General features: G+C 43.8%; 1 protein-coding gene across 2 annotated transcripts in view; it reads right to left on the reverse strand.

The window, feature by feature from the left end:
* Positions 1-16,271, reverse strand: part of RBM33 (RNA binding motif protein 33) — a 112,547-nt gene that overhangs the window by 53,752 nt on the left and 42,524 nt on the right. For both annotated transcript variants that reach the window (XM_080667107.1, XM_080667106.1), the window contains exons 8-9: positions 15,602-15,881; positions 10,674-10,732 (exon numbers count right to left, since the gene is read on the reverse strand). In XM_080667107.1, coding sequence (XP_080523233.1) covers positions 10,674-10,732; positions 15,602-15,881 — 339 coding nt within the window. The remainder of the gene's footprint in view (positions 1-10,673; positions 10,733-15,601; positions 15,882-16,271) is intronic.

A 16,271-nucleotide genomic window follows, 5' to 3' on the forward strand; every position in this document is an offset into this window, starting at 1 on the left:
TCAACAGCAAATGGCTGAAATGCATCTTCACATCCCTTTATCTGTGCCAATGTTTGATAATCCCAGATGCATCCTTGTACGGAAATCCAATGGCTGACCGGAATGGACAGAAGGCATTGGCAGCTCTTACCTGATCAGCCTGAGGGACTGCTGAAGTGCTGGGACAGCCTAAAAGAAGCAGCTGACTCGAGTTGAGTAAACAAGGAAACTTCTGGCTCTGGAAGCTGGTTCAACAGAACAAGAATGGAAAAAGTGGGATTTTTGTAGGCATAACCTTGAACCTATAACAAGGTATGGTACCCTGGGCCGGCCAGGTGGAAGACAGCAGGGGCCAGGCTCCAGAGAAGCTAGCACAGGCCAAGCTGTACAGATGAGAGAGCTAACCCTGGGAGAGATGGACTTAGTTGGTCAGTGCAGTCAGACCCATTAGGAAGAAGCCCCTAAGGGCCAGGAGGCGACGGGTTAAAAAAAAGGGCAGTTGACACAAGATACTACTCAAAAGGCAAGTCCATGACCAGAGAGGGCAGCTGCTCTGGAGAGGACAGGAGGCCCTTCATAGTCACCTGGAGCATCAGTGGACAACAGTAGTGGAGAACCTGAACACTGAAATAAACATGAAATATTAAACTCTAAGGTCCTGAAAGCCACTCACAGGCTGCTCTCAGCGCTGCCTTTTGAGAACAGAAGAGACATTTCATAAAGGGGAGGTAATACTGTCCTCACGGCTCCGTTTCATTTTGGACACAGACGTCCTTTTCCTTCACAATTTACATTTGACCTTATGGAGAAGACTGCTCATTGCGTACCTAGTGCTCATCCTCACTGCTTCCGCAGTGACAGGACAACACTGTGCCCAGCTAAAAACTCCAAATTTCAAGCTGTAGCAAAGGTGGCCCTGTGACTGAGTTGGGCCAACGAGACAGATGGAACAAGACCGCCTTACAGGCAGCACCTTCTGCCCCACCTACCTCCTCTTTCGCCTGGAATTTGGTAATCCTATCTAATAAAAGAGTAATATGCAAATTGACCATCACTCTAACACACAAGATGGCTGCCCCCATGTGGACACAAGATGGCCGCCACAAGATGGCCAGCAGGGGAGGGCAGTTGGGAGGGACCAGGCCTGCAAGGGAGGGCAGTTTGGGGCAGTTAGGGGTGACCAGGCCAGCAGAGGAGGGAAGTTGGGGGCAACCGGGCCTCCAGGGAAGGGCAGTTGGGGGGGACCAGGCCTGCAGGGGAGGGCAGTTAGGGGAAAACAGGCTGGCAGGGGAGCAGTTAGGCATCAATCAGGCTGGCAGGAGAGTGGTTAGGGCAGCCTTGGGTAAACTACGGCCCGCGGGCCGGATCCGGCTTTCTATCCGGTTCTCTTGCTCTCCCCTCCGCTCCTTTACTTTGAATTTATATTAGTTCACACAAACACTCCATCCATGCTTTTGTTCCGGCCTTCCGGTCCAGTTTAAGAACCCATTGTGGCCCTCAAGTCAAAAAGTTTGCCCACCCCTGGGTTAGGGGGTGATCAAGCTGGCAGGCAGAAGCGGTTAGGGGCAATCAGGCAGGCAGGCAGGCGAGCAGTTGTGAGCCAGCAGTCCTGGATTGTGAGAGGGGTCCCAGATTGGAGAGGGTGCAGGCTGGGCTGAGGGACACACACCCCCACCGTGCATGAATTTCGTGCACCGGGCCTCTAGTAAATAAATAAATAAGCATGTGTGTGTATATATTTATACACACACACACACACACACACACATATGCGCAGGTCCCTGATACCATCACAGAATAGCCATACCAACTCAGAACTTTCTCATTTTTATGTAAAAACTAAGAAGCTTGGTGTTTAAAGTCACTGTTAACTGAGGTTTCTGTGACACGAGAACAGTGTGTCTTCCATAAATACGGTGGTGGCAAAAACTAATAGTGTATCTTCCATAAAAGCCGCAGCAAGAAACAGGCAGAACAAATAACTTTTCCTTAAAGAAGGAAGAAACTCGGGTTTATAGAATTACAAGTAAATTACCCAAAGTTACATTATCACTAAATAACTCAAGACATGAATCACATTTCAGCCTCTGGATATATAAACCACTCTTTCTTCCACGGCCCCTGCTTCTGCTGGGACCAATCTGTCTTCACATAACACCAAAGACACCTTGATGCCAAAGTGTGACACTCTGCCTGAGAGATCCTCTGGATGTGATCATTCATTATGTAACCTTCTATCATTTCATGGGTATCAAGGATAATAAATTACAAAGTCCCTCTATCAAATGCAGATTTTAAGACCGTTATTGCTTTGTAAATACCTCACTTAACATAACTTTTAGTACTAATGTTATTCTACCTTTTCAAAGAAAAGGCCACCTTAATCCTTTCCAATAATTTGTTTTGCTTTTCTTTATATTCCTTTAAAAATCCAAGGTAAGAAATTATTGTTCACTTTCATGTAATTCTTATACAAATTGTGCTCTCACTTTTTTGCATCTCTTGATAATTACATGATGCTATCTACACTAATCCTATTCAGGAAGAACTGATAACTTCCCTTCAAAAAAAGGATGGAAACTTTGCATAAATTGCTTAGCACGAAGTTAATCATATAATGCAGAGAATAAAGAGGCTCCAACAGCTATTATATGACTTATCAGCTTCCCTAAAAGGGTCAGTTGGTCTATTTTAATAAGACTAATTAAATACCTTAACAATATCATTGAAATTTCATGAATCTTTCAATAAATTACAACCTTCCTCTACATATTTTCATTTCTTAATCTCACTTAAAATGCAAAGAACTATATAAGGAACCAGATAACTCAAGAAGGCCTCTCAGTTAATTCTGATTAAATGGATTAAATGGGGGGGGAAAAAAACAGACCACTAGAGACCCCTGACTGACAATTAAAATTACAGCCCTCTATAACAATGTTAATCCTCTTATTTCAATATTGTTCTTAGATTTCTTTTTCCTTCAGGTTGTACCTGTAGGTTTTCCTAGAAGGTACTTTTATAGTCACAGATGCACTGCAAACATTTTGAAGCAGTATATGCCCAGTGCTAAGCCCATGCCACATGGACTTACTGCACAGCATGCAGTGAAATTACAACATCTTCCTTTAGTACAAAGTATTGTTTTTGATAAATGACTATTGATTTACATCCTATATAATAAAAGATTAATATGCAAATCAACCGAACGGGGGAACGACCGGTCACTATGACAAGCACTGACCACTAGGAGGCCGACGCTCAACGCAGGAGCTGCCCCCTAGTGGTCAGTGCCCTCCCACAGGGGGAGTGCAGCTCAACCACAAATCGGGCTGAAGCTGTCAGTAGGAATCCCCCGAGGGCTCCCAGACTGCGAAAGGGCACAGGCCAGGCTGAGGGACGCCCCCCATGCATGCACAAATGTCGTGCACTGGGCCTCTAGTTATTTCATAAAGGAAAAGCTCTTTATTCCTGCACCCCATTCTCCCCACGACAGCTTGCCCAGTGACAGGTGCTGCACAGCAAGCTTTTCCACCTTAGCACCAAGTGATGGTTATAGTCTGATATAGTGATGATTCAACTTGCAGATGCACTAACTGCTGCCCAGTTCACTGAGCAGCGTTTCAGGACTGAGAGAGGGAGGGAGGAGATGCAGCATGATGAAGAGACTCAGGCTGCCCTGGTTCCCATCCTACATCCTGCACCCAGTATGTGAACCTCAGCAATTTTACCTCCAAGCCTCAGTCTCACCACCTGTATGGTGGAGAAAAAGGTTCCTGCATATGCTGAGCACAGGCCCAGAGCAAGTCTGGAATATTGACCTCACTCCTAAATCTTCCTCACTGCCGCTGGCCTTCATCAATGTGCGCTCTAGGAGACAGATTCTCACTCAGGATTAATTTCAAAGGAGGCGGTAGTACAGGTTCTGTCAAAGAAGGCACAGACTGCTTGCTGTGAAACCCTCATCTGGGAAATCACCTACAGATAACCCACAATCCCACTCTAAGCTATTTGCAAACAACCATGTTCACACAAACCTAGACACAGATGTTTACAGTAGCTTCATTTGTAACAGCTGAAGACCAGAAATAATCCAATGTCCAAATGGGGAATGGATAACCAGTACATTCTTACAACAGAATAATATTTATCAGTGAAAAGGGATGCACCTCTGGCACGTGCAACCAAGTGGGTGAGTGAGTCCCAAGTGCACCTTGCTAAGTGAAAGAAGCCAGACTGAAAAGGCAGCATCCCACAGGGTCCTGAATGCATGGACAGTTCTGGGCACTGGGCACAGAACGGAGGCTGGGAAGGGCAGCAGGGAAGTTTCTGGGGAACAACACTACTCCCAGTCCTAAACATGCTAATGACACAACTGCACACACTTATTAATATTCACAGACATGTACATTAAAAACGACTAAATTTTTTAAATGAAAAAAAGCCTAATCTTTTGGAAGAAGTACTTTCAGGTACTGTATAATAGAATAGAGTCTCTTTCAAAATTTATCTTAAAAATATGTCTGTACAGAACTATGGGTCTTCAAGAACTCTGGGAAATAAATATTAACAAAAACAACTAGTGTGCTTTACAGGATACAGCACTAGAGCAGGCCACAGAGATCTTCTTGAACACACAGGAGTCCTGAGACTTCGAAATTCTGTGTTGTTAACATTTCACTGGGTGAATTACTCAATTACAGATGGGCAAACTGCATTCAAAGTTTAAGTCTACTATACACGCAACTATACACCTGGGCAGGATTTGTGGAAGGTTTTCATTTCAATCTAACAGTTTTACTTAGCCAAACATTAAACAAAATAGTTTACCAAACATCTTACAATGCAGTCTTTAAAACAGGACTGTATGGCTCAGTGATGATACAAGAACTGATCTCAGGATTTCCATGAGCATCCCCAGCCTTTGAGAGTTATTTGTATGGATCCTACTATACCCTATATGTCTACCAACACACAATGTATGCTGACAGGACACAAGGAATGAGTGCTACATTTTATAACCTCCACATTTAATCGCTGTTACAGTGTTTAGCTGCTCCTCCTACTGCTGCAGTTGGGAATTCACTGATATGATTAAATTTGATGGTATGATAATATATGGTAATCATGATTAATCAGAAACACACCAGCAAATGGAGGATGGTGGGTATTATGTCACCTGCATTTTAAAGTGCAGTCTCTCCATGCAAGCCTGACAACGTCTGACAGCTGGAAGGACCTTGTCCCACATTTCCTGCTACCACTCCTACATCTGATAAAATGCCCATCATCCCTTCCGCGCTTTAACTGCTAATCATTAGGAGGCAATGCAGGCAAGCGGTAACAACAAGACGGGTTCAAAAGAAAGACTAGTGTCCTAGATGGAATGATGCCGGGTTCACAGCTGCACGGACCACAATCAAGAAGAGATGGAATTGGATGCAGCAGTCTCATCAAACACGATTTGCATGAAACGCCACAAAGAACACATCCAGGAGCTGTCAATCACCACCACCTGGTCCCATGCAACCCCCCACCCCCACCACCACTACACATACATAAGGATACAGAATGCAGTCAGAACTACCTGTGAGAATTGTGCCTACAAAGGAAACACCAACAGAAATCTCATTTATTGGGTCTACCTAAGTAGTAATGTAACTGCTAAGAAAACTAATTTAAACTGAAAAGTGAAATCTTTTTTAACATAATTTTTAGTTTTAAAATAAACAAAGATCGCCCGGCCAGTGTTGCTCAGTGGTTGAGCATAACCTATGAACCAGGAGATCACGATTCAATTACCCGTCAGGGCACATACTCAGGTTGCCGGCTCGATTCCCAGTAGGGGGTGTGCAGGAGGCAGCCAATCAATGATTCTCTCTCATCATAGATGTTTCTATCCCTCTCTACCTCTCCCTTCTCTATCTCTCCCTTCTCTCTCTGAAATCAATAAAAACATACTTTTAAAAAATAATAAACCAAGATCACCAAGAAATTATTTAGTAGCCAAACTACTTAGTATTTAAGTGGCTACCCTTGAAATACTAGCATTTCCTGACATAGCAAAGCGAAAGCAATGACTGAATAGGTTTTAGAATACCCTAGGTCAGTGGTCGGCAAACTGCGGCTCATGAGCCACATGCGGCTCATGAGCCGCGGTTTGCCACTCTGTTGACTAATGAGTTTGCCGACCACTGCGTAAGGCATTACCCTTACCCAGAAGTTTTGACTTCAGGTTAAAGACATTAGTACATTATTAAAATGTTTTTTAAGTGTTTTTCCCTAAGGCAGTGGTCGGCAAACTCATTAGTCAACAAAGCGGCAAACCGCGGCTCGCGAGCCGCAGTTTGCCGACCACTGGACTAACATGTAGAACAAAAAAACACTGGGAACTAAAACAAAATTCAGACATAGAGACAGTGTCTCACATTAGGTTGAAAAACACTATCTCATATTAGGTTGGCCAATCTCTGCGATTTTTAATTTAAAAAATAGAGGCATTATCACTTAGCACAATTCCTAGGCATATTAGTTCTAAATTAAGAAGTTCTCAAGTTTTCATGAGATTGTCAAACAAAATGGGCTTTTAAGAAAGTAAAGTTTGCCAGTTTGGGGGAAGAGAAGGAAAGCCATGGCACTAATACCAACTGTACCACAACTGAGTGCCTGTCACATGGGTAATCTAGTGGTCCTGTGTCTCCTGTCTGCCTCTTCTACTCGTTAGTCAGTTGGGTAGAGCTGAATTCCAAAGAGTTAAATGCACAAATTTACATCTGTATTCTTGAAAACAAAAAAAGTAAACAGGTAATATATACCCGCTCTACACTACTCCTTTTATGGAGTCTCTAATAAATAGCAAGATAACTCAATATTAAATTCCTGTGTGCACTTATTTAACAACTATTCATCTGCACCAGGCCCAGGTGGCTCCACCGGGCACAGATCAAATGGGACTTCACAGAAGTTTCTCTACAAACCAGGTGCTCAGGAAATGAGTTGACAACAGGAAGCTGTCAACAAGAACATCACACCCCTCCCAGGAGCAATGGGAGCTCATTGTAGGGCTACAGCTGGGGACAGATAAGATCCCAGTGACCTTCGTTCTTGCTCCACAGATTTCTGTATCTTCTGTGTAACAAGAGGTGTGCTGACTCAAACATACCCTCAATGAATCTGAAGTTAGGCTTCCTAATTTGAATGTTTTATCAACTTATTTGTGTGTGAGTGAGTTCATTTTACAAAGCAAAATTCAGTTTAGTGAATGCTGACCGAACCAGGACAGAGCCCACAGGGTACAGGGCCATCAGTAAAAAATCTCCCGGGGACTGTGGCATCTACAACAACACAGTCTCCACTATTTGTATAATGTGATTCAGGTGAACACTAGCTTAAGGACAAGAATTGGGCTTTCTTTAACTGGCTCGGTCCGTTTTATGATTGGGGGACTAGCACTATGCAGAGCACGTGGCATGAAAAAGAAATTCACTAAAAGTTCACAAAACTACATTTACATTCACAGCAACAAGTTTAGCCTAGTAGTACAAAAGGAAAAAATAGTATTACTCAAAAAAGATCTGGCATAGGTAAAACAACAGAGAATGACCTAGAATTAACCTCCTGTCCCAACAATATTTTGATGGACATTTTAAAGACATACTCTATTGTATGTTTCTAAAATAGATTCCACATCTGATTACTTTCTCTGCAGGAGACTGATTACAGAAATAAACAGAGCTCTGCATTTTCAAGAACCAAAGTTCACTGCTTAAGACCTAGCATTCAGGGCTTTAAAAAAGATACATGTTAAACAGCAGCAAATAACTGAGCTGAAGAAAACATTTCTCAAATTATATCACCCATATGACAATGTCCTAGTGCAACTATTTCCTGTCATCCAAGCCAAAGCAGCTTGACAGGATCAACACCCTGGAGTACCATGTAACTTAAACGAAGTTCACTGCCTCACAAAGCATTTTCTCTCGTTATCCTCTGGTACTCAAGGATTTGCCCAATGGGAAAATACAAGTGGATGAAAACGAAAAATGATTATTCTAATTTTATATAAGTAAACAAATTTTTGCGAAAATATTGATTACATACATTACTTTCTTGTTCTTCAACTACAATTGCTTTTTCACGTCAAATGTTATCCCTAAAATGCAAAGTTTATTAAGTCCAATAATAATTTTAACACAGATGCTCACAATCCCAAGAAACAACAAAAAGAACTCAAAAAGCTAGTGCTTTACAATAACTAAGCAGTTAAATCACCTCACAGGAAAGGTGTATCTAATGAGTAAACAAACACATGCAAGCTTATCCTGGGGTGATGCAATTATTAACCTAAGCTATTTAGACAAACACTTGAGTAGAAAATTGTACTATATATCACCTGATTTTTAAAAAACTAGTTTTTAGAATTTGATAAGTAATTTAAAGAAAAAATTAGCAAAGAAAATGAAATCAGTAAGAATCCGTTTTAGAAACTGTATCATCCATAATAACTACAAATCAAGGAACTTTCTAAAAAAAAAAAAAACCTCTGACTTTTAAATCCAATATTGACTGTACTTTTAAGTAATCACCTGATTGTACATCTAGATCCTTCATTAAAACTTTTCACTAGCCTAGCCAGTGTTGCTCAATGGTTTGAGCATTGACCTATAAACCAGAAGCTCATGGTTTGATTCCCTGCCAGGGCATATAGCCAGGTTGCCAGCTCGATCCTGAGTGAAGGAAGAGGAGGAAAGGTTGCAAGGGGGGGAGGGAAGGGGGGCCAGCAGGAGCAGCCGATCAATGATTCTCACTCATTATTGATGTTTCTAGCCCTCTCTCCCTCTCCCTTCCTCTCTGAAATTAATATCTTTTATAAAAAATAAATAAAAACCTTTTGCTAAATGCCACCAACAAACATCTACTGAAATATCAAAGCTAAAGTTAAATAGGTCAGTCAGGTATTTCCTGAAAATCAGGTTGTCTAAACTAAGCAAAACATTTATTTTACATACAAATCTCATTAAAATTTTACATCTGATCTATTTTTTCCATCACTGTTTTCAGAAAGACCATGTCCTCACTGATTTAATAAAACCATGAACCACCTACAAATCAAACCAAAATCTCAAATATACAAAATTTACTTAAACATATAAAACTTTTTAATGGACATTTTTCTTCCAGTTAAGACATGCTGGAAGAATGAAGAGTTATGGAAAGTACAGGAAAGTATGTGTGTGTGCTTTCTTTTAAAGATATTTTAAAGACAAAACCTTCCTTTTAAAATATAAAACCATCCCAAGCTGGTGTGGCTCAGTGGTTGAGCATTGACCTATGAACCAGGAAGTCATAGTTCCATTCCAGGTCAGGGCACATGCCCCGGTTGCAGGCTCCATCCCCAGTAGAGGGCATGCAGGAGGCAGCTGATCAATGGTTCTCTCTCATCATTGATATTTCTATCTATCTCTCCCTCTCTCTGAAATCAGTAAAAACATATTTTTAAAAAATATGTACATCCTAGAGGCCCGGTGCATGAAAATTCATGCACTGAAGGGGGGGGTCCCTCAGCCTGGCCTCCGCCCTCTCACAGTACGGGAGCTCTCAGGGGCGGGAGGCGACCCGGCAATCAGGGAAAGGCAACGCCCCATCACACTTCTGCTGCTGCCACTGCTAGCAGCGCAAGCCTCAGCCAGCCCTGGTTACCTGAGCCTCGGGTGGCCCTGGGCGGCTGGGGGGCTCTGGGGACTGGGGGACTCCAGAGGCCCGGCTGTGCCGCATGCCTGCCGCCCCAGCAGGGCTGAGGGGACCGGGTGCTGCCATCTTTTGAGGGTGTGACTGTCAATTAGCATATTCCCTATTTATTAGATAGGATATATGTATGTATATACACATCTATAATAATAAAAGTATAATATGCTAATTAGACCGGACATCCTTCCTTCCCGACAAAGCTGCAGCAGGCAGGGGCTAAGGCCCTTGCACGAATTTCATGCATCAGGCCTCTAGTATATTTATATAAAACCAATGGTCATTAGGGCTTTTGAGGTTTTTAAAAACAAATAGAGACCTCATCATTATTCCCTAGAATGTCACATACATACCCACATGTACACAAATGCACTTGTGCCCATATACACTAAGCACACACTATAACAAAGCAAGGCCCTTCCTCACTTAACATCAAGCAATAAATAAAATCAAAATTCATATTCTTTAAGATGAAAGGCATTCAACTGATGATCCTGATTCAACAATCTTACAGTTAAATGCAATTAATCCCATTCTCAAAAATCCATTGACCTTAAGCTTTTTTTTTTTTTTTTAAATATATTTTATTGATATTTCACAGAGAGGAAGGGAGAGGGATAGAGAGCTAGAAACATCGATGAGAGAGAAACATCGATCAGCTGCCTCTTGCACACCTCCCACTGAGGATGTGCCCGCAACCAAGGTACATGCCCTTGACCGGAATCGAACCCGGGACCTTTCAGTCCGCAGGCCGACGCTCTATCCACTGAGCCAAACCAGTTTCGGCTGACCTTAAGCTTTTAATAAGCATTTTCCATTGCAAAAATTATGGTCAATATTTACAAATCTTTAAACTTTTATTCAGTTGGACCCACTTGTATTTGCTATATTAATATTTCTTAGTAAGTGTGTGCTCATTGTCTCGGAGCAGAAGAGCAGCTGCTACTCACTGGGAATCTCTGGGGTCCCACCGCAGGTCTCTGTTGGCTCGGGACTGGCAGCAAGGGCACTGTGGAAAACACCTCTCATTAGAAACACGTTGTGCTCACACCCAGACCAGCTGCTAAAGGAAGGCAATAGACTAAGTATAACATAAAACATACACGATGTGCACAACATATAACACATTAAGTTTCCATCAAGAGGAAGAGAAGGGCTTCTGCCTTCACACAATAGCACAAAAAGCTTGCATTTCCAATGTGAATTCCCATTTAGGGTTAGAACATTTCACAACAAAAGAACAACTTAATTTTTTTCACTTCCAGGTTACCCAGGCTCTCCAATCCCAGGCATATCTCCAACTCCACTCAAATACAAATTGAAATCTAAATCCTCTAGAGTCATGAAAAGAGTGAGAGGGAAGAAAGGTGAGAGTGAAGCAGGCAGAGCAAGGGAATATACAAGCTCAGGGTACCGTTACAAAGAACAACTACTATGCTAAGACTTTTCTTTTTGCTTTGTTTTGTTTTGAAATAAGCAGAACTCCCACTAACCTATCAGAAGGACAAGGAATCACTTTTCTAAGGGAGGATGCCAGGTGTTAGTTTCACACCTGGGGCCAAATTCGGTATGCTTAAGCTATATAAAACGTGTGAGATCTACTGATCTGGATGTGGGGAAACCCCAGCACCTAAGTAGTGACTGCTGTGAGTGGCAGCTATACCTCTCACTAAGATGTGATGCCCATCATCTGGGTAACTCTTAAGAGTGTCAGGTGTTATGGTCTGATCTGTGGCCCCTCCCAAATTCATATGCTGAAGTCCTACCACCAGTAACTGAAAATGGGGCTGTATTTGGAAAAAGAGGTGATTAAGGTAAAATGAGGTTAAGTGGGTGAGCCCTAATCTTCTGTGACTGACTGTTGTCCTTGTAAGAAGAGATCACAACACAGACATGCACAGAGGAACAACCAAGTGAGGCTACATACAGCAAGAATAAGAACAAAGCTTACCAATTAGAAATATAGTAATATTACATAATATTTTAAAATAGCGTATTTTAAAGAAATTTCTGGCAAGTAAGAAATAGAGAAATGATACAGTTTAAAAGTCAATCAAAACTGCTTTGGCAACAGAGTGCGGAGATGCACTGTTTATTTACTACAATTACTCTAGGTATCTATACACTAAGCCTTGTAATTAACATCACATGTCCACAGGTGTTAGTGTAGATGGATGTGCCTGTAAGGCCACTCGATCAAAGCAAAGTGCAACTGAAAAAACTTATTTTGATAAAATGTAAAAAAGACAGAAGTACATCCCTCTCTTAAGAGCCTAATCCAATGAATCAAAATTTCAAAATAAGAGTCAATTTGCAAGGCTTCATATAAAATAGCAACCAGCCCCTCAATCTATGTAGCTGGCTCTGGGTACATCGATTATATACCTGAAGCAAAATAGTAGACCATGAAGCAGAGAAAGAGAGTACCTTTGACCTGAAAAGATTATCATGAAAGTAAAGAAGAAAAAAACTACACATTAAATAATATAAAGACAGCATTTTTTAAACTACGTACCAAATTTTTAAACATTTTTTAAATAAACTGTATAAAGCCTCCAGCTGGCGTGGCTCAGTGGTTGAGCGGTGACCTATGAACCAGGAGATCAGGGTTCGATTCCCAGTCAGGGCACATGCGCATGTTGCAAGCTCGATCCTGTGTGGAGTGTGCAGAATGCAGCCAATCAATGGTTCTCTCTCATCACTGATATTTATATCTCTCTCTCCCTCTCCCTTCCTCTCTGAAATCAATAAAAGTATGTATTTTTTTAAAAATTAAAAAAATAAACTGTAAAACTCAATGGAAAAGAGGAGACAAAGAATAAACGCTGACAAGAAAATCTGAGAACACGTGTGACGCGCAGATCGAATCTAGCCAGGCCAGAGAGAAGGCATCTGTGACCTGTCCTCCTAGGGGCCCTGCAGTACACCTGGTCTGCAGGCAGGAAGACAAGTCTACCTATGAGAGAACTTAAAACTTGGACTGTCAACAGATCATTCCAGTTGAAACTTAAACTCCAAGTATTTGATATTTAAGACAACATCTTCTGTTGTTCCAGGTACTTAATGGATTAGATTAGCTTTCGATTCACTGCAACAACTGTAATAGTGAACAACTGAAGAACACGTTGAATTTCCATCGGAACTGGTTAATTACAATTTGATGGAACACTTCATCCTCGAAAAGGAAATGTGTGCCATCAAAAAAAGATATGTACACGCTTGTTACCTTTTACATGTACCTTCTACCTGCCTACAGCTCCGAGAACCACTAGGTTCCTCTCTCTTAGTATCTAGCAGGCAGCTAGATACTAAGCCTCTCTTAAGAGAACTGCTTTCTACTTAAGCTCATTCACTTGCTCTCTCCCTACACCAGCGAATCTCAAGAGCAAAGGTGCGTCAAGAAGAAGGAATGTGTTGCACAAAGCCCCGGCTTCATGATGAAAACCATTTCCCTTGTTCTGAGTGTAAAACTTGCCAGGAAGGTGACGTGCACTTACTGAGTCTGCACGAGCTCTGGGTGCCAGGCCTCTGTCTATGCCCATCAGGCTGCTAACTCAGCAAGGCACACGCCTTCACGTCTAGGAGACAGCCTGAGTCTCCTTAGCGCTCTCCCACTCTGCATGCTCTCCACCACTTATTTCCATCAGGCCACACCAACCTATGCACCTGACCAACCGCCAGATCTCCCTCACTGTGCAAGGAAATACGCAATGACAAAGGCTGACATCAGTAAAATCATTCCCACAGCTTGATTTCCTGCAGGCGCACGTGCTGGGCAGCCACTGTGGAAAGGGCTACTTTCGTGCACCCTACTTGCCCCCATCAGTGTGCGTGGGTCCCTTCCTCCCACAGCTACTAGAGCAGAAACAGGTAGTGTGCTAATCACACAGACTCTAACATGCCCTGCCCTGCAAGACAGTGAGGTCACTGAGTGATTCTAATATATGGTGGGGACAAGCGAAGGGGTCAGTCAGGGGGTCAGGGACCAACAGCGCTAACACCTGACCTTTCAGGTGTGTCAAACAAGAGCAATCTCCTGTAGCAACACAAGGATACTGACCCTCCTCTGCGCCCCCCCAACCCCCCACCCCCACGGCCAGCCTGCCACAGTTACAGCCCTCTGCTCTAAGGCCACAGCACAACTTCACAGCGCCTCCAGGCCACTGGCCCTCTCCACACTCCAAGTCCTATTCTCAGGCTTCTCCCCAAGTTCCGAAACTTCTCAACCACACCTTTGGAATTCCAAGTTCTCAGCCACCAGAACCTATGCTAGCCTCAGCCTGTTCCCTTCTTGCTCTAATGCAGTGGTCGGCAAACTGCGGCTCACGAGCCACATGCAGCTCGCGAGCCGCGGTTTGCCGCTCTGTTGACTAATGAGTTTGCCGACCACTGCTCTAATGGAAACCTAGCTGTCCCAAAGGATGATGCTGTTTTCCCTCACAGCCTTCCCCACTGGCTCTGGAGGTAGAGAGGGATCCTTCTTGGCCCTCAGTGCTGTTTCCACCCCAAGTGTTCCACACTAGCTATCTGATTCCACACCAGCAGCTTCCTTCAACTCTTACCTCCCTAATGAAGCCAGCCCAGCCCTACCTGCTCCATCTGTCAATAAACTGACATCCCCTAACCTGCCACAGAAATCCATGTGTTTATGGCTGACTGTCTGTTAGAACGCAGGACTATGACTGCAAAAAGATTGTCTGCTTTGTGCACCAACGTAACTCAGTGCCTGAGATAAAAGCATCGCAGCCCACGTGTGCTGGACAGAGGCATAAAGATGTGCTCCTGCCCTAGCCAGTTTGGCTCAGTGGATAGAGCAGTGGTCGGCAAACTCATTAGTCAACAGAGCCAAATATCAACAGTACAACGATTGAAATTTCTTTTGAGAGCCAAATTTTTTAAACTTAAACTTCTTCTAACGCCACTTCTTCAGAAAAGACTCGCCCAGGCCATGGTATTTTGTGGAAGAGCCACTCTCAAGGGGCCAAAGAGCTGCATGTGGCTCGCGAGCCGCAGTTTGCCGACCACGGGGATAGAGCATCAGCCCAACTAAAGGGTCTCAAGTTCAATTCTGGTCAAGGGCATGTACCTGGGTTGCAGGCTCGATCCCTGGCGCTGGTCAGGGTACCTGCGGGAGGCAACCAGTCAATGTGTCTCACACATCAATGTTTTTCTCTTTCTCTCTCCCTTCCTCTCTCTAAAAATTAATGTTCAAAATACCCTCGCCCAGCCAGCATGTCTCAGTGGTTGACCTATGAACCAGGAGATCACAGTTTGATTCCCGGTCAGGGCACATGCCCAGGTTGTGGGCTCGATCCCCAGTGGGGGGCGTGAAGGGGGGGGGGGGGGCGTGAAGGAGGCAGCGTGAAGGAGGGAGCTGATCAATGATTATCTCTCATCGTTGATGTTTCTATCTCTCTCTCCCTCTCCCTTCTGCTCTGAAGTCAATTAAAAATATATATTAATATATATATATTTCCTTGAGTGAGGATTAATAATAAAAGATTTGCTCCTTATCAAAGGCATGAAAACAGTTTCCTAGAGCCAGGAAATGGTAACAACGTGAGAGATTATCACTTAAAACTCATGACTAAAGGTAAATTTGCGCATGCACAACCCCCAGCTAACATGTGGAATCACAGAGAGCGCCTGAGTGGGACTTGAGGAAGCACCCTGCTGACTCTCCACAATGCCTCTCCTGCCCTCCAAGTTCAGTGCCTGCCACCCAATCAGAATCTAAGATACACATTTGTCAGCAAGCACCCAACCTGTGAGTAGCAGGAGTCTAAGTGGGTGGGGAAGACATCAGGAAACCAAGTTGTCCTTGCAGATTGGAGCATGACATCTCTTTGGCCATAGCAACAACAAAGGAGACACATACCTTGCACAGGCGTCACCACCGCTCCTTTGAAGTGGGGGTTTATGTGGATGTTCTTGGGCTGCTGTGGGGTCACAGGTGGAGGGGTCATCATCACCCTGGGCGCCTCCATCTGGGGTGGCACATGCATTCCTTGCTGAGGGGAGGGGTGGTGCGGATGCTGCAGGGGCAGCAGGGGCTGCAGGGGCTGCTGCTGGAACAGGCTTCGAATGGGCTGCTGCTGGGGTGGCGGTGGGGGGGGAGGCTGAGGCTGGGTTGGAGGAATTAATCTTGGAGAGTGTGTCTAAAACCACAAAAAAGACAAATTCACAGGAATCAACATTTAAAAGCAAAGAATAAGATTGGTGACATGTTACAGACTTACGCTGATGGAATTGTAAAAGTTACGAGTTAGAAGTAAGCTCATAGTAACAAGCTGTATGAGACAGCAGGCAAGGAGGCTGCTCCACCTGTCCCATAGGCTCTGCCATCTCACCATGCGCTCAATCTCAGGGCGAGGGGAGCAGACGTGGCAGTTCAACCAGCAGAACGGCCCCCAGTGAGCCACGCACCACACTGAGGACAGACCCAGGCTGCACCGCCCTCAATGCAAGGCTTCTCTATGGCTGTCCCTTATGGAAGGAGGTCTCTTCCTATAACTTTCTTCACAAGCGGTTTTAGCGGAATGGTTTTT

The sequence above is a fragment of the Plecotus auritus genome, assembly GCF_963455305.1.
Source record: "Plecotus auritus genome assembly, chromosome: 4".
NCBI classification, from domain to species: domain Eukaryota; kingdom Metazoa; phylum Chordata; class Mammalia; order Chiroptera; family Vespertilionidae; genus Plecotus; species Plecotus auritus.